General features: G+C 39.4%; 2 protein-coding genes across 9 annotated transcripts in view; both read right to left on the bottom strand.

The window, feature by feature from the left end:
• Window positions 1-6,823, bottom strand: part of NCOA3 (nuclear receptor coactivator 3) — a 163,063-nt gene extending 156,240 nt beyond the window's left edge. For all 6 annotated transcript variants that reach the window (XM_034786928.1, XM_034786930.1, XM_034786927.1 and 3 more), the window contains exon 1: window positions 6,671-6,823. The gene's annotated coding sequence lies outside the window, so the exon portion shown is untranslated. The remainder of the gene's footprint in view (window positions 1-6,670) is intronic.
• Window positions 6,824-11,626: 4,803 nt separating this feature from the next.
• The window catches only part of LOC117885687 (translocating chain-associated membrane protein 1-like), a 51,678-nt gene continuing 39,567 nt past the window's right edge, over window positions 11,627-23,737 (bottom strand). For 2 of the 3 annotated variants that reach the window (XM_034787083.1, XM_034787084.1), the window contains 3 exons: window positions 22,406-22,549; window positions 20,115-20,275; window positions 11,627-18,189 (listed from right to left, as the gene is read on the bottom strand). In XM_034787083.1, the coding sequence (XP_034642974.1) occupies window positions 18,116-18,189; window positions 20,115-20,275; window positions 22,406-22,549 (379 nt within the window). In that variant the 3' untranslated portion in view covers window positions 11,627-18,115. The remainder of the gene's footprint in view (window positions 18,190-20,114; window positions 20,276-22,405; window positions 22,550-23,737) is intronic. The other variant, XR_004647811.1, reaches the window with a different exon arrangement.

Below are 23,737 nucleotides of genomic sequence, written 5' to 3' on the forward strand. Positions count from 1 at the left end.
GTATATAACAAAGCTACAGTAACTACAGAGTCCAAGAAAATGGATAACACCATCCATCCTATGTACATCAGGAACACATGGGTTAAACAACATGTCAACAGCTACAGACATGAGCAATCCAGAGAGCTCCTCTGCAGTTTTTAGTGGAATTTAAATTTGTAGAAACCTTCCAAGCTCAGTCCTCATTCTTCTTAAGATTAGTGAACTTTCAGAACAGTGCTTGAACTGCCTTGAAATTCCCTCTCAGATTTTCCCTTCATTGAAAAACTACCTTAAAAGAATGATTTTCAAAGTGACTTGTTAAAACACCATATCCAATGATAATCCCTAGTGTTCACTAACTAGTCTCAGAATTCCCTGAGACTCAAGAGGCAGCAAAGGTTTTCACCTAGGGAAGAAAAGTATCCCATTATGAGGACATCTTAATGAGATGGAATGTCGTGTGCAATTTGTACAAGTTTAGAGCAGGGAAACAGTTTCATGATAAAAATCACACTACTACATTTAAGTGTCTCACTTTGGTGTTTTTCTTAAAAGAAAGCTGCTGGAAGCATCATCTGAGAATGCCAGCTTTCATTAAAACAATTCTAACCCTCATGGCTGCAGAAACGAGCTTGAGCACAAAAATCCTAAAGGGTCAACACAAGGCAAATATATTTAATTTTTTTTTTAAATGCTTGAGTTTAGCAATACTGGATATTTCTAGATGTTTTGAAGTATTGAAACAGAGAAGTTTAGTTGGAATTCTCTACAAATGGACAATACTTTATATTTTGTAGACACTATCCCTTGCCCACTTATGCCCCTTCAAATAAGCTTTAGAGCAGGGGTGGGAAAACTCTGGCCCGGGGGCCGCAACTTGCCCCCCAGACATTTTAACCTGGCTCTCGATGTCCTGTCGGGAAGTGGGATCATGGGCTTGCTCTGCGTGGCTCCCGGAAGCAGCGGCACATCCGCACTCTGGCTCCTATGTTTACAGGCAGCCAGAGGGCTCTGCACCCTGCCCCCAGCCCAAGTGCCACCCACCGCAGTTCCCATTGGCCAGCAAATGGGAGCACCTGCAGATGGGGCAGTGTGCAGAACTGCCTGGCCATGCCTCCACATAGGAGCCAGAGAGGGGACACATTGCTGCTTCTGGGAGCTGCTTGAGCTAAGTGCTGCCTAGAGCCTGCACCTCAACCCCCTCCCATACCCCAACACCAACCCCTTGCCCCAGCCCTGATTCCCCTCCTGCCCTCTGAACTGCTCGGTCTCACCCTCCTGCATCCCTGAGCCTGCACCCCCAGCCAGAGCCATCACCCTCCCACCCACACCCCTGCCTGGAGCCTACTCCTGCACCCTGAACTCCGCATTTCTGGCCCCACCCCAGAGTCCACACCTCCAGCCGGAGCCCTCACCCCCTCCTGCAGCCCAACCCCCAATTTTGTGAGCATTCATGGCCCACCATACAATTTCCATACCCAGATGTGGCCCTCAGGCCTAAAAGTTTGCCCATCCCTGCTTTAGAGGTACACATCACTAAGCCATAATGAAAAAAAAAAAAGTCACCCTAGACAATGGAATAGGTTTTACCACAAGGCGGGAAAAACCTCACTGCCCTGAATAAGTAATTTTACTCAGACAACCCTCCTCACTTTCTAAAGTGAAGGTTTCATTAAAAAAAAAAAAAAAAAATTAGGTTTACAGCCTTATGGCTGCGGAGAGCCTTCCAAATGCAAAAAGAGGCAGTGCTGTCTGCAGTCAAGGAAGGACAAGCTCATGCCATGTTTAAATGGGGACACTCAGGAAAGTTAAGACCAATCAACTAAAGGTGTGAAGTTAGTGCAATAAGGCCTGGTCTACATTAGGGGTTTGTCTACACTTAAAACACTTAAGTATTTCAGTGAAGACACTATCTAAGCTGATGGGAAGGATTCTCCCATCAGCATAGGTACCTCACCTGAGAAATGGTCGCTAGGCAAGTAGTTTAAGGTGAAACTTGGGGTAGGTAAGACAAATCAGATTCCTGAAAGAGGTACAGTTGTCTGGAAAGGTTGAGAGCAACTGTACTGGACTACCAAGAACACTCTGTCCAGGGGAGTATAACCCACACATGCTCTGTCTCCCATCTAGGGCGTGACTGGGCCATTCAGAGGTTGATAAGCCTGCTACAACCTAAATATAAAAAAGCTGGTTTCTTAAAATACTGAATATATTTATTTTTCTGGCCTAAAAGCCAGACCCTCAAGCCAAAGTAACTAATTTGTACTGCTCTGAGGGGGCACAGGGGAATCCCTGTGTCAAAAAGGCAGACTATCAAGTCCTGTGTTACCTAGAGAAGGTGTTGGGGCTAGCAGAGGGCATGGCAAGAATGCACTGCACTCTAAACCAGGGGGCCAACCTGTGGCTCCAGAGCCACATGCGGCTCTTCAGAAGTCAATATGCGGCTCCTTGTATAGACACCAACTCCAGGGTTGGAGCTACAGGCGCCAACTTTCTAATGTGCCAGGGAGTGCTCACTGCTCAACCCCTGGCTCTGCCACAGGCCATGCCCCCACTCCACCCCTTCCCAAACCTGCCATGCCCTCGCTCCTCTCCCCGAGCCTCCTGCACACCAGGAAACAGCTGATCGGGAGGTGCGTGGAGGGAGAGGGAGGCGAAGATTGGGTGGGCAGGAGGCACTGGGAGCGGGGAGCTGATGGGGGGCTGTTGACATATTACTGTGGCTCTTTGGCAAAGTACATTGGTAAATTCTGGCTCCTTCTCAGGCACAGGTTGGCCACCCCTGCTCTAAACATTCTAGATCAGAATGACAGTTCCAAAAAGCCAGTTCCAGCCAGCACAAGATAGTGTTACTGCCCTCCGAACTAGCAAGACGGAAAAGTGACATGCCACTTCTCCCAACCCCTTAAGTTGCATGTGAAAATGATGGTCTGCAGTTACTCAAGAAACAGGGGAAATAAAGATGTAAAGGTAATTTTATTGAAGGTTTTAGTAAGTACACTTAAAAACACATCAAGCTATGCAAAGGGCAGTCTCAGTTTCAAACATAGCAACATGAAACAGTTCCTTCCCCACTGAACAGTTCAAAATATTTTTGTTGTTGCTTTAAAGCGAGCCAACCACAGCATCTCAGTGTGATTTTACAGATGCCTTGTCAATGCACTTCTGGAAAGCCACTTCCCCCTCATGTTTTAAGATTTATTCTTTATTCAGTTTCTCATCAAAACAAGCTTACATTATTGGTAATAATCACAGCTACCATCAAATGGTGCTTTTTTGGTACCTGAACACTTTGCCCCTTCAGCCTAGCTGCTCCTCTATTAGTTACAATTCAGTATTCTGCCTGTTCACAAGAGTTGATCTACTTACAAGCCAAAAGAACAAGGTCCAACTTGCAAGCCAAAAAAAACTGGTCAATCTGACTTTAAGTACACCAGCAACCCTTTAGTCTTTCCCTATGCTTTTGCAGTCATTGATCCCCAGCATGCCTCTGGTAAAGTCAGGGCAAAGCTGCCATACAGTTTAGACATGTAGACAAATCCCACTGGAGACCTATTTAAAACAACTCCTTTCTCATGATCTTCTAGACCAACTCTGAACCCAAATAATTGTTTAACCAATTAAAAATATTAAAGATTTTCAGAGCAAGTACTGAATGTAGCATTTTTAAGATCTGGAAAACACCTTTAAAACTAAATTTAAGACCACTGGAAGAGTTAAATCATGTCACTACATGTGCTTAAAGTGATATTCTAAGGCAATCCATTAAGTAGGCTTTCCATAAGGGTAATGCTGTGCAAGTTAGTGAGAATGAATCACTAATAACTTGTTTGTGAAACAACTAGTAAAATAGGTTTCTTGAATTTAGTACACATATCAAAAAGCATAAAGTGTTCTCTTCTGCATTGTTAATTGTCAAGATTAAAACCATCAGTAGACATTCTATACATTTATTAAAGAATTTCTTATTCTTTAACACTACACTAACTAGATTGAAATCAAGTTCACTTCATTTTGTCTAGGTTTTAAAAAGTCAGTTTATTGATAACGGTCATAGAATTACATAAAAGTAAAAAAATCCATTCTTGAAATAATCTTCAATTTTAAATTAAGCAAGATTATTTGGAGAGAACTGCGTAAGCTTTTTCCTTTTCATTTTCTAAGTGGGGGAAAAAAAGGCATTCAATGCACCTTTGCTTAGTTATTTGGAATATAATCTGTAGCAGATATTTGATGTATAAAATGGGAATTTATATATAGAGATAGTTTCAAGAGTTGCACCTCAATACACTATTCAAGTTGAAATTATCAATAAATTTAAAAAAAGTGTAAAAAAAAATGAACAGGAGGGTCTTATCAATGAGCATTTTCCCCCAAAAAAATCAGCTTTAAGGCCTCCCTTCTATTCTCTTATAAACTCTATGTCCGGTATTTTACTAGTTTAAACCATTTCATTTCCCTTTTTGGGCTTTTTTTTTTTTTTAAATCTTTGCAATTAAATTTCTCCTACAGCTTATAGCAACACAAGGTGCGATGCAGGATATTTTGCAATCATAACATCTTAGATTACTGCTCATTTAAATGCAGAACCTGAAGCAACCTCCAGTGTCAGACTACAGTATCCTATATCATCTTACATAGGAAACAATTTATATAGCCAAGGTGTCTTCCTTTGCTGAAGCCTCACTCAGTTTGTTTTCTCATACAGCAGTAACATAAAAATCAGTAAGATAAAGGTTTGTCTTGTAAAGTTCTCCTCTAGTTCAGCATGACTGTAAAAAGGCACAAGACTCCAAGAGATAATATTCTACTGCAGTCAAGCTCTCTTTCCTCTCCCACTCTGAGTTTTGTCTTAGCTGTATGGTGGGTGCCAGATAAGTGAGATGCACTGAAAACATTAGCATACAATGCATATTTCCAAGTTAATATAGCCACAGGCAACATGTGTTATATCTTCCTATTAAAAAATAGAAACCTAGACTTCAAAATAAGCAAAAGTGCTTCTTCCAGCTTTGCTTTATACACTAAGTAGTTTGCTTGTTGTTCAATACTGCACATTTCTCTCCGGTGTGGTGGTTGAATGTTTCTTGGTGGGATTTTTTTTTTTTTATTTTTATTTTTTTAAGTCTACCACCACACTCTCACCTCATATTACTGCAGCAAAGGTGCTGGTATTTACTTTCCTGTTTATTTACATCAACAGGAGAACAAGAATGTTAAGTGCAGTAATGAGGGGCTGAACGGTATGCAGAAGCTAAAGTGATAGATCAACAATCAATCACTAGTTATTAACTATTAAGGAGGTACTGTAATGGTCATATCAGACACTTTCTAGTAAAAGTCTTTTGTTTGGTTTTTTTGCACCCTCTAAACACAATATATATTACATTGTAGCTATCTGCAATCCAAAAAATAAAAAAAATCCAGAATGAAAGCATCTTTGTGTCACGTACAGCAAAGACACCATCAATACTAAGTAAGTTCTAACATTAAAAATTTACTTTATATTAAAATGTATTATTTAACAAATTTAAATAATTCTATTTTAAGTATTTTTGGATGAAAGGTACTATGGACAAACTGTATAGACAGACACTTGTCCATTTTAAAGATCCACTTCAATTTTAGTCAGGATTCTATTTTCTTTCTGTATTAACTTTTAGACAAAGTAAACCTGCATTAGATTGAGCTTCCTTCTAATAGTTTAAAAGGAAAGAAGGAGCCTTCTGAATGAACAAAAATAGCTTTAAAGGCTATTTTAATTGATGGAGTTGGCAGAGTAAAGTGCAGGGCTTTAAGAAGCAACAGCTTCCACCACACTGAAAAGCAACAATAAGGCTAAGCAAGCAAAGAATGAATAGGACACGGGAATTATTTCAGCCTCAGACAGCACCCCACTGACCCAAGCACACCAGTAGCCAACCACCACCACCCTTAACCGTCCAGTCACACCGGAAGCTGGTTCCTGCCTCCATCTCCCAACACGACACACACCATAGTTATGAGACAGAAGAGGACAAGAGAGACAAGGAAAGGAAATCACCTCAAATTGCCAATCCCTACCATCCATTCCAGTGTTTCCCGAGGGAGAGACTAAGGCTAGAAGCCACGCTTGAAACTTACCAAAACAAGGGCTTTGAGATCTCACATCCAAGCTGGCCCCTGGTCCCCACCCACCGACCCCCATTCATCCCAGTTTACCTCCCCCCACTCAGCGGAGGCGGAGAGGAGCAGCAGAGAAACCCCCGAGCACTCCTGTAGTTTCGGCTGTCGCCACAGGGACCGCCACCCAAATTGCCAGGCCTGGGCGTGTACCTGATAATGGACAGGGACTTGGGTAGCCCTTCTATCTCCGGGCCCCACCGCCTCTACTGCTGGGGCAGGGAGCGCCCTCCCAGCCACACAAACACACCCCTCAAACTTCTCCTGGCAAGGGGAGGGAAAGAGAGCGCTCGGACCCGCAGGTTTAGCAATCCCTCAGTCCTCGCCTCCCCACAAACGAGGAGCGCCCTCCGCCTCAGCCGCCAAGGGAGGCACGGCCAGCACAGGGGCTAGAGATGCCCCTCAGACCCTCACCCCACACTGTTACCTTCCCCCCAAGCAATAGTCCTTCTACCGCCCCCCAAACTGGAAGCGGGGGAGAAAGAGCTAGGACTCGACCCCTGGTGCGGACTCCACCCCTACTCACCAGGGAAGGGAGCCAGAGCTCGCTAGCGTCTCCTTTTCCCCCAAGTCCCCCAGACTCAGCTCCTCGCCGCCATTTTCCTCCTTGCCTGAGTTTAAATAGGAACCAGCCTCTCGGAGAGCCGCCGCCAGCCACAGCCGGACTCAGCCCGGCCACCGCGGGGCATTATGGGATGTGTAGTTCCAACCCGCGCGGGATACAATGGGAGCTGTAGTCCTGACGCGACCCGGCCTCTTCAGCGCGGCTCACCATGGAACCTGGAGTCCTCCGCGGAGCCACACACCGCTTTTAAACTTCATCTCCCAGTGGCCTCCGCGGCTGCCCGGTGGCCCCGATGGCGATTTTTTTTTTAATTAAACCATTCTGTTTCCGGCGTCCGACTTCCTGGTTCTGGGGAGTTAAATAATAACACCGGTGGCGGGGCGGGAACGCAGTGTTGTGTGAACCTCCCCAGTAGGACCTTGTCTCTCTCTCTCTCACACACACACACAGCCCCCCTCAACCCTACCTGAGACCCCCGCACAGAGGCTGAAGGAAAAGGGACCAGTCTAGCGGCGCCGGGGCTGAGGTGTTCGCCGCCTGTCACCCCTGCCCAGCGTGCGGGGGGAGTTGTGTAGGAGGGCCCGGCTGCGCACAGCCCTGTTGTAGGAGGGCCGCCTTTGACAAGCAACCAGCTTTTGTCTGTCTCTTGAGGGGTTTCTTCAGGTTCGCGTCGGTATTACTAGGACTGTGGCTCGCTTGATGTCTACAAAGGGCTCAACTGCCCGGTAAGGCCCCGACCTTACCAGAGAGCTTTTCTCTGGGGTCAAGGAAGTGAAGGGGGAAGGGGACTCTCTTACATTTCTACAGAATTAAAACTGTCGTTTCAAACCATCACCCAAGCAGCTTAGAGGCCTTATTATTGAAAAGTGGTGAGTCTGTCTCGCCCCGCGCTGCGGGAAGAGGGCTTTGCAAGTGGCCCTCGCCTCTGCGATTATCTCAGCGCTGTTTGCTACATCCCTTGGAGTAGGTCAGATGCGTATGGGGTTATCAAGGGCTGCCCCTTGCTGCATGAAGAGTTATAGCAAAGACGGTGGCCAGCTTCATAGGGGAGAAAAGCGGCAGCCACCATCTCGTTTTTATAACGTGGAAATGCAGTGATTTGTACTCAAATCATGTTGTATCTTTACTACAGGGACCTAAACATAACTCACTCATTTTTAGGTATTCTTGTGTTGAGGGAGAGTTTCCCCACACGCATACTGGAACTACTGACATGAAAAATTGATTTAATGGCAGGTGATCTGCCATCTTATTTGTTCCTTAGTAGTTTCTTGATTGAGATTAAGGCAGATTAAAAAACAGGGATAAATGATCTAATTAAGGACTGTGTATATACAGGCAAAAGGAAAACCAACTTTTTTCATTAAATGCAGCAATCACAAAATTACAATTAATATTAGAACAACTTCTGCTAGTTCTTCTAGATAACATGTGGCATGTTAGTTAATTCCTACAGCTGTCTGTTACCAAACTTTTTATCTCTGACTTTCAACTAACTAGGCATAGACAAACACAATCTTGTATATTTATATTACAGTAGTTCAAGATATGGAAATTATATGCATGTTATACTTGAATATAAGTATTCTACAATGTGCAAGGCAGTTCTACAAATTAAATCTTATTAGTATATGGTGGAAAGGAGAAAATTCCACCTCTAAATTTATCAGTATAAATTAGTAATAAACTATTTACCTAATTAAAAAAAACTTCAAATTTAAATTTTTGTAACACTTAGAGCAACTGGTGACTGTATTCTAGTTAAACAATTCTATTTAACTATTGAAAAGTAGCTACCTGTGATAAATCTGGACTACCACTAAGAACAGTGGAAAGCGCTCAGCACCCAGCTTCTGGGAGTCCGACCAATTTAAACGGTCTCAGATTAGAAACCCAGAAATATCCAAAATCACGATATTTTTTTTTATTAGGTCTAACTATGGAATGGTTTATACGTTCTTGATGAGGATAGATCCATTTGCCGATAAGAAGTCTTACTGCAGTAGGCCCTACTAGACTATAATTTGGACAGCAAAGCTGCATAATGTTAAATTATATGTATTTTAATTCACATTCTGGCTGAGGCTAATTCAGATGCTGTAGAAATATCATTGAGAATTCAAAATTCAATGTAACTATTGTAGATGTATTTTAGAGACTTTCACTGTTTAGAGGTTAACTATGTAAAATCTAAATATTGAAGTATGTTCATCAATATTAATCATGTAATTTACAACAAATGAGCAGACTTGCACCTACATGGAGCTCCATGGAAGACAGGGGCTCTATGTAAATGTAGAAGGCCATCTACACTATATAGATTGGCTTAGATTCAGAGATAGGCATTAACATTATTTTTATGCATCTTTAAGCCTTAATTGCTTATGTTCTGATTAAGGAATGTATGCGTGAATGTAGGCATATTCCTGGGAATAATGTATACTCCAAATATAAATTTCAATAAAAACACATTTGTGCCTCAACATTACTTGATGAAGCTACAAACTTAGCTTGAGAACACCAGCCAAATTGCCCCCTCAAGAGCACATTAGAAACATCCTTTTCAGAAACAGGGTAAGACTCCCTGCAGCCAGATGAATTAAGGAAGGGGTTTCATTTGAAGTACTTTCCAATTCCATAATTGGAAGTAAATAGAGCCCCACCTTAACTACTTTTCAGGAGGTAAAAGGATGTATAAAAGTAATTACTAAAAGAAAGAAAAACAAGATGTCTTTTCAATGATTTATGGTCCTTATGGATAAAGTTACTGAACTCTTGTATATTAAAAGTCCTCAAATACAAGAAAATGGGTTCTCCTTGCCTCCACTGCTAGCAAGGACTTGGGCAGATAGGTCATGAGCCCTTTACAGATTCAGTAATTGTACACATGCATCACCTGATAGTGGTAGACCAAATAAGTATCCAGTTCTTAGCTGGAAGTTGATTCCTTTATGTCAGAACCCAAATTGGTTAAAAATAAAATTATTATGAGTTACAAGAATCAGTATCCTGATGACTGTTTAGCACCTTCCAAAAGACATAAATGTTTGCCTACGAGGGTGCTTACTCAGATGAAGTTATCCTTCTAAGAATCAGCTCAGGCTCAGGTGTGTCAACCAAGGGCTATCCAGATACACATACTTTAGGAGGGATGATACTTTATGCTCCTAGAGGCCTGATATTTTGCTCAAAGTTCTGTCAAATGTTAATGAGCAGCTGTATTTATAAATACTATTACACTTTAGGTATTTTAGTATTTAATTTTCCAGTGCTTCAGGAAGGCTTCTGGGGAAAATATTTGATTCAGCTCAAGAGGCAGATTCAGAAGTAGGAATCTAGAAAAAGCTCTAGAACTCCATAGGTCCCAGTAATAAAACCTGCATCTGCCTTTCCCTCCTTTATTCCTAAAACATGAGATTTAAACCCTGCCCCCCCCAGACTGCACATTTCCTTAATGTTACATGGAGGATGCTCCTTTAGTTGATTCCACATCCATTTTTAATGTATTACTTAACATGCTTCCTGCAATTTAGAGAGTCTTTTTTTTCCTGGAATCAAACAACTTTCTAAATTGGTCATTTCTTCAGAGTGCAGTTTTGTTGTGAAAAGTGACATTCATTCAATCTACTTAGAATCTACTGTACACAATTTGGGCTCATGCATTATTGACAATATTTAACTATGGTCTGCCTGCAAATTCTATAGCAGGGGTAGGCAACCTATGGCACGTGTGCCAAAGGCGGCACGCGAGCTGATTTTCAGTGGCACTCACATTGCCCAGGTCCTGCCCACGGTCCGGGGGGCTCTGCATTTTAATTTAATTTTAAATGAAGCTTCTAAAACATTTTTAAAACCTTATTTACTTTACATACAATAGTTTAGTTATATATTATAGACTTATAGAAAGAGACAGTCTAAAAACGTTAAAATGTATAACTGGCACGCAAAACCTTAAATTAGAGTGAATAAAAGGAGATTCAGCACACCGCTTCTGAAAGGTTGCCAACCCCTCTTCTATAGTTAGTGCTGCATGAGCCAAAAAGAACCAAATAGATTCCAGGTTGAGGATGGGATTTTCAAAAAAGCCTATGAGCACAATTACAATTGAAAGTCAATGAGTCAGGCTCTTCTTTTTTGGGGGTGGGGGGAGGGAGTCTCACCATGCATATACTACACTGAGTTAATGTTTGTAAAGCACTGTATATATATAGTATTATTTGCATATAGTAATTGGGAAGATGGCACCCCTTTGCATTTGAGTTAGAATTCTCAGAGAGCCTACAATTGTCATGCAGGCATAGTGTAGATGCAGCCTATGCTGATGGAAGTTTTTCTGTTAATTTAGGAACACCATATCCCCAAACAACATCACCTATGTAGACAGAAGCACTCTTCTATCAACATCACTGCATCTACTCTGGGGCTTTTGTTGGTATAGGTATGTCAGGCAGGGGTGTGTTTTTAAAAGTCAGACATAACTTTTAAGTTTAAACAAAGCCTAAATATAGACATGCTGCACAGCTGTAAAAATTGCAACTTACCTGCTTTATATTGGTGCAAGTGTGTCTACATAAGGGCTTAGCAGCAATGCATTTGTGTAGCTGCACTTCTGGGGAGTGGTGTGTGGGGAAGGGGAGAAACAAATCTAATGTAGAAAATTCCTCTCAGCCACTGTCTGGACCAGCATAGAAGGATCATTATGTGCACTATGGAGACAGAAGAAAGAGGTGCCTACTGGCACCAGACACTAAGCAAAGATTATCAACAGGAAAGAGATAAAATGTTGGAAAAGGAATAAACCCAGATGCACTTTGCATAATTATGTGCACACTTTTTATAATACTTTCTCCATAGACCCTGTTAATGCTTTTCAGATGGCTGGACTACTTAATTGACCAAACTACAAAAATCAACTGATTTAGTGTAATAATAAAACATGGATTTAATGGCAACAAAAAAAATTAAATTACAGGATTAAAAAAGTATCATAAATACATATCAAACATTTACAGAATACCAGCAACACCTTCTATGGAGCAAGGTTATTAGACCTTTTACCAAGCAAATGAATATCACTAGTTTACATACATCAGAAAACACAGCTTTTGTGCTATGTTTTACAAACTTAAAAACAAACCAAACAACCAATTACATAAACTTTACAGGGGGCAAAAGTAAAATAACTGATGGTGTTTTAGCACAATTTTAGCCTATAGAGTGGTGGATAAAGTGATGTTTTTAACAGATTTATTTTTCTTGATGCATTAGAAAAAGCAATGCATTTCAGCACTCAAGTAGATTAACTGGAAGAGAACAGACAAATCAGTTAAATTAAATGGAAAGTACAGTTTAACATCAATTAAAAAACCAAGCTTCCATATTTGTTGCAATCAGACAGTTCCACATTAATCATGGTTCATGAGCAATATAATATGGAGTACATTGCTGGTTTAAGTGTAGAGTCAGCTCTACATAAGAATTTTACTGGATAATTGTAAAAAAATTTTAAGACACTATTACAGTTTGTAAACATTACTCTCTTGTTCATGATAGTTAAATCCATAGTTTCAACGTCTGAGGCTTAAAACTAGTAACAAAGAGAGGTTTAACATCTATAGCTTTACCATTTACAGTATCGAGGTCCTTTTTAGCCAACAATTCTCAGTACTAGCATATATTACATTTTGGGGGTGGGAGAAGAAGCCAACATTCAGGCAGATTAAGGAATGCATCAGAGTGTATTCCAAGTAGCAATATACCTCCAACTTAACTAGATATAGCAGCCATTCCAATAGATAATGTTGGGAGACAATCAGATGTAGATGATACATTTATAAAAATCATAGTTCATTGCCCCCTCTGCCAAATCATGTAATAGGAAACCCAATTAAATACATTAGGTATAGCATGTGAAGTACCACTGCTTTGTTATTTGACGATATTGTGCATTTAGAAATTTTTCTCATATACATCTTGGAGCTGGAGAGAAGCAAACTCAAAGAAAATATGTACCATTAGGTCCTGATCCAATTCCTGTTGGGAGTCTTTTTGTTGACTTTAGTAGTTGGATCAGGCCCTGGTTCAAGTACTGTCACAGGAACAGCATCAGTAAATCTGTTCAAAATTTAAAAAATACAAGTTGGTAGCTTAACTTATTTGTACTTACTAGAAAATATCATTGTAACCTTAAAGCAATACACTGCAGATAAAGCATAACCCTTTCATGTTCTGAGGGTTAAAATAAGAGGATCCAATTTTGGTTTCATAATAAGTTATTTACCCAGTAATTTTTTTCTATTTGAAACTGATAAGAGCTTTTAGCAGGTGACTTTACTATGCATGGTCCCCATCCCCAAATAAACCTTACTTCTGAAGCACTCCTGATGTGCAACTGAAGTCTATAACTAGACAGGACAGAACAGAAAATTGACTGAAATGACTAAAAAGATTATTTATGATTTAAGTAAAATACTTATGCAAATGAATAGGACTATTCATGGTGTTGTCACAGGACTAGAGTTTTTGCCTCAGATTTTGCACTGAGATCTCATACAACCTCAGCTAAGTCAATGGGGTTGAAGGAAGCATAAATGTAGAACTTGGCCTTTAATGTATTAGAAGTTTATAATACTATTAAAATTAAAAATATCAAACTAGTTTTGTGAAGGTCTGACAAACCTATAAAAACAAGGAAATTCATTATCTGTAATAAAATACATGTTGTTAGTGTATGATCTTAAACACTTTGGGTAACATTTTCAGAAGTGCCTAAGACCCAGATTTTTAAAGATACTTAGACATTTAACTCCCACTGAAATCAGTGGGAATTAGGCAACTAAATACTTTTAAAAGTTCGGGCCTATATAATTTAGGAATAGAAGGCCCAGATCCTCAAAGATATTTAGGCCTCTAATGCCCCTTGATTACAAAAGGAGTTTGGGGCCTAAATACCTTTGGGTCTCTGGGCACAAGTCCTAAGTGCTCCTAAGGCATTTAGGCACACTGAGAATTCCACTCTTAACACCAATGTGCTTTGAAGATGAAGAGGTAGTATGCACTCCCAACTGTAATCCTGAATTATATATATATTTGAGTTAGGCCCCAATGTAGCAAAGCACTTATGCATGCACATAAACTCTCATTGACTTCAATGAGACTAAGTATGTGCTTTGCAGAATTAGGGTCTTGTTATAGCTTTAGAGATATGGATTAGTTTAGTATTTTGTTAGAAAATGGTTGTTGTTTCAAAGATGGTAGAAGAAGAGGTTGTTGGACAATATTTCCAAAATCAATTTTCAAGCACTTGGGAATTTTTAATTGCTGACCCCTCTCTTATAGCTTCCTCCTAAATATTGTGCTTAATACAAGTACAGGAGTCCTGAAAGTGTCACAAAGTTTCTTCCCACCGTGGAACAAAACCATGTGTGAATTTTTGTTTGGCAGTGTAAAATGAATTCAAGACAGGCTGCAGTGTACAGAGATGGGGTTCTTATTTTTGAAGATTGTTAAAATTACTCTTTCAAATACAATAAAATTATTATTAGGTGGGTGGGGGGCTTTGTACTCATAATCAAAAGGGAACATTAGTACAGTTATTTATTAGTCTTACTAGTATCCTAGCTTCTACTCCCCTAATCCATAATCTTCCCTTCCCTTACCTACATGTTCAAATCAGGTAGGAAAAACAACAAACCACCACTCCAAAAAACAAACAGCAACACAAACTAAAAACAGAAATAATCAGTCTACATATTAACCTACAAGGAATTTTGAACAATAAGATCAAGTTACTATTTTTAGTCATTACCAACTCCAGTCATCACACAAGTCCCTGCCTCAGAACAACCAGCTCAGATGTGAATAAGCCATATCCCTCCCATCCCCAACTTTCCATCTTCCATCATTTGACATTCCAAACAGTGCAACAGTCACTAAAATATATGTAGAATTACATTGTAAAGTTGTAAAAACACACTGCGTTAAGTGCAAAGAATTTTTTTTTTTTTTTTTTTTGCTGCAAGTTGTTTAAAGTTTACTGAAATGTCTTAATATTAAGGCACAGGCCTAGTTCATTTCACGCATTTTGATATTCCACAGTGAGCATCCAAAAATGCAATGGAATGACAAAAAACAATGATTTTTACCTTTAAAAGAAATAGTGGGAGTTTCTCTCATGCTACAAGACTGAGATTCCTATCTTTATTTTACAGATATTATATGTGCGTATGAACACAGTATCCATACACACAATAGTTATATGCCAAGGACACTTTAAATGTTTCACTTAAATTATTTGACTTCAGAAGCGTAAATTCCTTAAAGTGTCCATTATGTATGACATGCAACAAGAATAGCATTCAAGTACATTTTGTTCAGTGAATTAATAGGCAGTGTGCTAGAAATGTACTTTTCCATAATATTGAAGGGAAAAAGATTGGGGCTAAGTTTTTGAGAAAAACAGGACCCTAAAATTAAGTTACCACTTAGGCTCCTAAATAAGTGGCCAGATTTTGAGGAGTGTTAAATCCTCTGCAGTGCCCATAATGGGAATCTGGCTACTTAATTGTAACTGCTGGATGTTCCACACTTTTGAAAATCTGGCCAGTTTTTAGGTGCATAAGTATAGATATAGGAGCCTAAAATTAGGCTTTTTTTTTTTTTTAATCTTTGTCTGAATGCTTTTGCAATGGATGGGGGGAGAAGGAAAATGTTTTTATTCAAGAAAATGTTTGCATCAGTAATGTAAAAGCAATATAACTTTTATCCTGTATTCACAGTGTCCTTAGTGTAGGAATTCCCTTCTCAGGGTAAAAGATTTTTTACCTATATAATAACTAGTCTTTGGCCATTTCAGCTGGAAAGTGGCCCAAAACCTAAATGTATGGTATACTTACATGTGCAGTTATTTATCAGTGAAAGCATTGTCTTGTGAGCAGTATGATAGAGAGACTAAGCAGGTCACACCAAAACTGCTCATAAGATGATACTTTTATCAAATGAGGCATTCATGATTATACAAATACGTTTATTAAAATTGTTAAAAAAATATATATTTTAGTTCCATGGTAAACATTTTTAGTAGAAATGTACAGGTTTATGAGAAATCACATATGATACTCCTACATACCATTTGCACATGGGAACAGTTAGGGCAAATTAGAAAATGGGTTCATAAGACTTAAATAGCATTAGATATACCAGTCACGACTATGTAGGTAACTTACAAAAATATCAGTAGCCTTATCATAGTCAAACAAGTGCTTAGATCAACATGGCAACACCTAAGATGGCTCAAGGGATTGGTAATACGATATGAAACCTTTAGTCTCTCACTCACTTGCTTTTCACAGAAGTGTGGCCAGGAGTCAGGTGTGATTCATTCGCTGGACTAGGAATTAGGAATCCTGATTTCTACTCCCGGAGGCAGTGATCCTCAGTGTGTCCTTGGACAAGTCACTTAATCTGTCAGTTTCTTATATACTGAGAACACTGCTACTTACCTACCTTTCTGGAGGGTTATGAGGATTTATGCTTGTAAGGTGCTTTGAACATAAGTGCCAAATACTGTTTAATCAAGTGTAGCTTAGGTGAACACGCCAAAAACTGTTTCTACTGTATGTGAATACATGGGTCTATCTGAAATGAATAGGTGGTCAATAGCCAGTTTCTAGAGGGAGAAATTGGATAAATGCAGCTGAACTTTTTACAAGTGGCCCCTCAGTCCTACTAGATTCTTCTTCACTTCACTAAAAAAGACTGCACTGCTTCAAGAAACATAAGATAGAACCTGGGTAGCCAGTGCAGGGAGGGAGGAAGAGAGGGAGGGATGGAAGGGAGAAACAGTATTAAAGAAAAACCTACATATGGATAAATTTTAAATAACTTCTTTCAAGAAAGTTGTAAATATATTTTGTGGCATGAACACGTAAGAAATCGTAAACCTTCTTCCTAAATCGTAACCACAGACACTTCAGAACATGTGACAATGCAATTTAATGCACCTCTCTAGTGTTTTATGCACCCAAGGCATATATTATAAAGTCAGCTCTACTGCATAAATTAACTGTTTTCTGAACAGAATTTTGTGTGCCGGAGAAATAGGATCCAATTGGCTGAAAGGATGGCAAGTAGTACAAGAAGCCATGCAAAACTGATGCCACTGGTTGGGGATAAGAAGCCTATAATGCAGTGTTTACTAGACCACTTAATTATACCAGCATCAGACCTTATTACTTTTGAAAAGACATACTGAAATGGTCTACAAATTTAAAAATGAATCATATCTAAAATAGTATTTAAGTAATGAGCATCTTCATAGCTTCATGGAGATATAAAAACTTAAATCTGAATTTGAAACCAAAATAAGTGGCTGCCTAACGCAGGTAATTAAAAATCTTAGCACCTTTAAAAAAAAATTGCAGCTACAGAAAATAGATTTTCTGAACTCAATTTCATAGTCTTTATGAAAAAGCCATGTGTAACTTTCAAACAGGTCAGTGCCAAAATTAAAGAAAAATTACCAGGGGTAAATTTTCACAAGATTTGGCCATGGGGTAAAATGCTGGTCTCACTAAAATCTATGACATCTTTGCCACTTATTTCAATGGCACCAAGATGTTTAATTGGCAACTTGTTTCCAAACAAGACATTACAATCTATTTCAAAACTCCCTATGTACACTGGCAATTCTGCAAGGGGACTGCATCCAATAATCTGTGTGTCTAACTAAAATATCACCATCACCTAAGAGGAAGTTAGGTATATTAAGTCAGAATTTGATGAGCATGTTCTATAAATCAAGTTTTATATAATCTTTGAAGGGAAATAGATGTCATTTACTCTTTTTTTTTTTGCCATGCTAACATGTATTTCAGACATACTGTACTATCTCTTACTTCAATATCAGAATGTGATAAAAAGAAGTCTGTTGTGCAAAAGTTTAAAGTTAAACATACACAGTCAGATATTTTTGGCCCAGAATTTAGGTTTTGTAAAACCACTGGTTTTCTAAACCATAATATTAATGAAAATGTTTCCAACTTTTTTTAAAATTCCAAATAAACAGATTGTTTAGATTGAAATATTCCCCTGAAACCTCTGTCACTCAAACATTGCAGAATTGTGCTAAGAGCCAGAAAGTGCAAGTGATTTGTCTATTTTCTTGTCCAAATTGAGTGAAACTGAAAGAGGTAAATACTAATTGTAAAGTAAATAGATTAAAAGTGACCAGATTTCATAGTAAGTTATGTATTAATAAAAAAAATTGTTTAAAATATATTTTAACTTGATAGTGTTCATTTAAATCATAACAAGACAGACAAATAGCCTATGATTCTGCAGTGACAGATTATATTTTTTAATCACAGTCTTCTGTCAATATGTTGTCTTCTGATTTTAGCTTCCATCTCATAATGCTTTTGATTTTCTTGTTCTGGGTGATGCTCCATCTTCTAATTTTACTGCTCCATTGACAAAGTTAGCTGAAATTTTAAAACAGGGAAAGCTAAAAGTACAGGTAATACGCTATTTGTCTCTGCAGAATGAAAAACAAAAAGTTAATATGCAAACCTAAAAATGTCAGATGACAATATTCAGCACTTAATGTAGGCAAAGCTCTGGGGCCTTCCAGTAGAGAGGTGGAACAAGGTAATGTTTTGAAGGACTTATAGAATACTTACCTCCTAACTCTCCCTATCATTCCTTTTGCCAGTGGAGGATGGAACCTGAAGATTTTGTTTTACTATAGTTGTGTCTGAATTATCAATGCTAACACAATAAAAGTCTATGGTAACCTACGATATTTGTCCCCTAATATTAAAATCTTGTGCAGTCACTGCGAATCAATCTGTATGCATTAACTTCAACCTAGCCTGGATCCCTCTATTTAGGGCTTGAAAAATCCACTCACTCTAAGTAAGTGGGAAGCTTGGCCTGGGGATTTAGGAGACCACTACCATCAGCTTCAGCAGCATCTAAGATTTAAACAAACCAAAACACCCCCCCCCCCCCCCCACACACACACACACATTTCTCGAATTTATAATTGTACGGGTAAGTGTAAACCAATGCAGTGTCATCCTCCTGCACCTACAGACATTCAACCTCTCCTGGTCATTGATTTTCCCACCCGCAGCACAGTGTGAAGTCCACAGGATTATAGTTTCACTGCTGCTATTTAGAATACTGTGGGCAGCTGTGAAGCTCAAGAATAGTGTCAATTTCATGCTTCTGTATGGAAAAACAATGAAGAGCAGCAGTGAAGTTATCCATAGGAGAAAAAGAGAAGGATCCACAAGGCTGGAGGAGGAGTAGAGAAGCAGACACACTTCTTTTACAGCAGTTTGAAGGCTCTGAAAGGTAGTGGAGAGTAAAAGCTGCTTCTCCAACACCCATTAAGATCAATGGGAGTATTTCCATCGACTTCCAGGGGCACTGGATTATGTGCTTAGTAGTGTATCTAAATCTGAAGTACCACAGCCCCTTAGGTACAGAAAGATACAAACAAGGGAGCTCCCAAAAGGGGTCCAGGGACAGCATCCTGGTAGAAATTCCAGCAACTGGTAATAGGCTTCTCATCAGAGCACTGTACTGGATCTTATGGGTGAAGACTCCCAGTCTACTTCTGCCAAATAGGGTTAGTCCTCCTATTAGTAGATGTAATTTTCTTCCAAATCTTGCCTATGCGATACAATAGGGAATCTTTGTTCATTACAGATCTCCCAGTGATTACAATTTAATTTCACAGTAGTAGGTTTTTTGGGTTTTTTCGTTTGTTTGTTTTTTAAATAAAGGGTCCAATTGTCACTATAGAAAGATCTGGTGTAGAATTTAGAAGAGTAAGTGACAACAATTTGTTAATTACCTAAAATTCAATAAAAATAGAATTTATGGTCATCAAGAAAAAGTGGCCACCTTAAAAGCCTCACTAATCAGAATAAAATAGACAACATACAGTTTTTTTTTAAGCATTCAAAAAGATGAATTCTAAAGTGCTATTACAATTTTAAGATAATTTTTTTAAAACTTTTCAACCTAGTAATATGCAGAAATTGTGGAGTCTGTATCTGTGCAGAGTTCTGTAAAGGACATCAACTCTAGAAAGAGCATTAGCTCTGTGGGCTTTTGTTAATTTTGGTTTTTATTATAGTGCAGTATTCTCTCTCTGCTGGCTTGAGTTAGCAACATGCAATACAGCATACCATGAGTAAATATGTTTTGATGCAGACTATTTTCTAACTTTGAGGAAGCTAAAAATGACATCTATTTTCACCATACAATAAGAAATGGACCACACATTAGCTGCCTTGGGAACTGATACAAGGAAAATACAAAAAGATTTCAAGAACAAATCGAGCATACAAATATTTATTTTTATCTGAAGTGACTAAAAAAAAACCCTACTGACCTCTATTTGGTTCTTTTTTTGTTGATTTGCTCTTTGTGCAAGTTATTTTTTTCTTAGGAATCTGGTTCTGGATGTGCTCTCTCCATTTCTTTAGCTGGAAATTTATAAATTTCCACATCATCCAGGCCTGTGTTAGACAAATTGCAGCCAAGCAACTAATCCTAAAAGATTTCAGATTAAAATAAGAAGTTAGATAAAAGTTTCAACTATACATTGTTACAGAGCAAAGCAGCATCAAATGTCCATTTTAAAAAGTTGCTGATCACTCTTAGAAAAGACAGTTACCTTTTCCATAACTGGTGTTCTTTGAATCATAGAATCATAGAATATCAGGGTTGGAAGGGACCTCAAGAGGTCATCTAGTCCAACCCCCTGCTCAAAGCAGGACCAATTCCCAACTAAATCATCCCAGCCAGGGCTTTGTCAAGCCAGGCCTTAAAAACCTCCAAGGAAGGAGACTCCACCACCTCCCTAGGTAACGCATTCCAGTGCTTCACCACCCTCCTAGTGAAATAGTGTTTCCTAATATCCAACCTGGACCTCCCCGACTGCAACTTGAGACCATTGTTCCTTGTTCTGTCATCTGCCATCACTGAGAACAGCCGAGCTCCATCCTCTTTGGAACCCCCCTTCAGGTAGTTGAAGGCTGCTATCAAATCCCCCCTCATTCTTCTCTTCTGGAGACTAAACAATCCCAGTTCCCTCAGCCTCTCCTCATAAGTCATGTGTTCCAGACCCCTAATCATTTTTGAGATGTGTTGCTCATGTCCATTCAACTTAGGTGTGTGTGCTCGCCACATGCACCTGTGCCAGAAGTTTTTCCCTCAGCAGTATCCATAGGGGACCAGCTCCAGCGCCCCCTGGAGCCACGGATGGGGACTGGTGCCGGCCAGTGGATGGTCCCATTGGGGCGCTGCGTACCAAGGTCACTGTACTCAGCACCTAGTTGGAGTGTTGCTCTGGTGCTGGGGTGAGGGCCGACTCCATAAGGAGCGCTCTTAAACAAATATCGCTCTCCTCCTTAGTCCTTTGCTCGAAGGACTTGCAAATTTTGCACTTCTCACTAATGTGCCCTTTGCCCAAGCAACGCAGACAATTGCTGTGTGGATCACTAACAGGCATGGGCCTCTTGCAGCGATCACAGGCTTTAAGCATGGGGACCAGGGCATGCCCCATCCTGAGGCAAAGTCCCATTTGGGACCTACGAAGTCTCTAACTATAGCTAAGGAATTTATAAACACTAACAGAAAACTATATGCACTAGAATACAAGAGATAACTAGTTCATACGAACGAGCAGCAACAGCACTGGCTGAAGCAGCAACAGTTCCAGCACCGTCACTGGCGGCAAGAATGAACTGAGAGTGGGGGGAACTGGCAGCGCACTATATACCGCGTGCGCACCACTCCAGAGGGCGCCAGAGCCAGTCCCCTACGGATACCGCTGAAGGAAAAACTTCTGGCACTGGTGCGTGTGGCGAGCACACACACCTAAGTTGAATGGACATGAGCAAGCACTCGAACAAGAACTTAAACCTCTCACGCTGATGGAAACCAGATGTGGCCAAGGAGCACATCTAAGACAGGGCATATAGTCTGCATTAAATAAATGGGAGCTACAGGTAAGTACACCAGGGGAAGTATCCAGGCTTATCAAGGAAATATAACAGATAGCCTTCAGTAGCTAGTACCAAATTGTACAGTTGCAGCCATCTCTGCCAAGTGATCTAAGAATGAGATTTAGTGATGACAAAGCAAATTAAATTTCCCTTCCACCTACTGAATGAACAGATTGTTGAAATGCAGGTTAAACAGCGGAGCTCCTGGTGAAAAATTAATGTGACTTCAAAAATGAGCAAGCAAGAATGAACATGTTAGAAGATTGCTTGGGTTTTCCTAAAGAGTTGTTGATCAAAAATGAAGGCATTGATATCTCAAAATTACAGTATGGTCATAATGGCCACAGGGAAAGTTTAAAACAAAAGCTCACGCGATGTTATGCAGGATCTTTTGCACAGCAGTCATATTAATTCAATTATAAAAACACGGATAAAGAAAAACAAAGAGATTTCTTATGTTTAGCATGTATTTTGTAATAGCAGTCCCTGCTTTGTGGAGAAGAAAAAAAAAAAAAAAAAAGACAACAAAAAATTCTTCCACCCCAAAATCCTGGGAAAAAAGCCACCCAGGAAAATTCTTCATCAAAAGCTCTACCATCTTGGATAGGTATATTAAAGGCAGTCTGAAAGCGTCACTTTACTCAAACATGAATGTCTACTAGCTTTTTTATACCTCACAGTGAGTACATTGAAGTTTCCGTCTGCTATGGAAAAACCTGGATTCTCTACTCTTGCCAAACCAAATCCAAATGTGAGCACAGATAAGGTTAGGGTCAAAAGACGAGCCATTACAAACAGTAAAGCCCAAAGGGTAAATCTGAAAAGGAAATAATAAAATTAATGTGTCTTCTCCCTTCGTCCACCACTTTTCAACTTGGTTAACTGTACAAGTTCTATTAAGCTTCCTTGAGCACTGAAATTGAAGATAACAAGGAAAGGTATATTGAGATGAACAACAGTTACAGGAATATTAGATCTAGTTCTCCACCCACATCAGTGAATTCTGTCCCCCCGTCCATATACACTCAATTATACCTCAAATAAAACTTTTTTTTTCCAATATAGAAGTTAAATTTTATTTTCAAAAGCATGCTTAGAAATTTCCAAATTTGGGGTATATAATAGCAATTAAATGTATTGCCACATGGAATGCCAAATCTGGGTGCTAAGTTCATTGTGAATTTCCCTGACCCAGAAACAGGGTAAAGGCAGAAAGTACATGTCAGATTGATATTCATGCTGTAAATTATATGTAAGATAGCAAGGACATTATAAAACCATAGAGATGACTAGACCAATAATACAGAGATTAAATGGATAAAAAATAAGTGGTTGGGAGGACAAAGGCAGATTATTACAGCAAGCAGCGTACAGGTTAGGAAGATAGCGGCGGGAGGCGGGGAAGAGGAAATATGAAATTGCAAGCTAATGGGATCAGTACTGAAGCACTACCTTTCTACTTTGTAGGTAACTTAGAGAAAAGTGATATCATTTTAATATCCAAGCTTGCAGAGAACAAAAAATTTGGTGGATAAATACTGAAAAGGACAATGAAAAGTTACAAGCATCTATTATGAATTTCCCAACTATTTTTCTTTTTAATTTTTAGTTGGCTGTAAGATAAGATCTCCATTATTTTAAAACATTAGCATATTTCAGTTAAAACACAATTAAAATAAAAAAAGTTAGATAACTAACTAAACTTTAAATCTTCCTCCATATCTCCTCACCAATCCTCATCCTATATACTGGAGGTCCTCAATATAGCCATCACTAGAGACACTGTTGAAGCCAACGGCTGGAATCTGAGAGGTGTGCCCAAAGGAAAAAAACAAAAACAAAAACACACTACCATTCCTTGTCCCACATCCATCCCAGTAGCCAGGACCAAGAATTTAAGCTTCTCCAGCATGTAGCAATTTTGGGAGGTAAGTAGAGATTACTGACTGATTTACATTCTGAATGCTACTGTCTCAGTGAGGATTGATCAGATCTCTCACAGAAG

This window comes from Trachemys scripta, chromosome 12, assembly GCF_013100865.1.
Source record: "Trachemys scripta elegans isolate TJP31775 chromosome 12, CAS_Tse_1.0, whole genome shotgun sequence".
NCBI classification, from domain to species: domain Eukaryota; kingdom Metazoa; phylum Chordata; order Testudines; family Emydidae; genus Trachemys; species Trachemys scripta.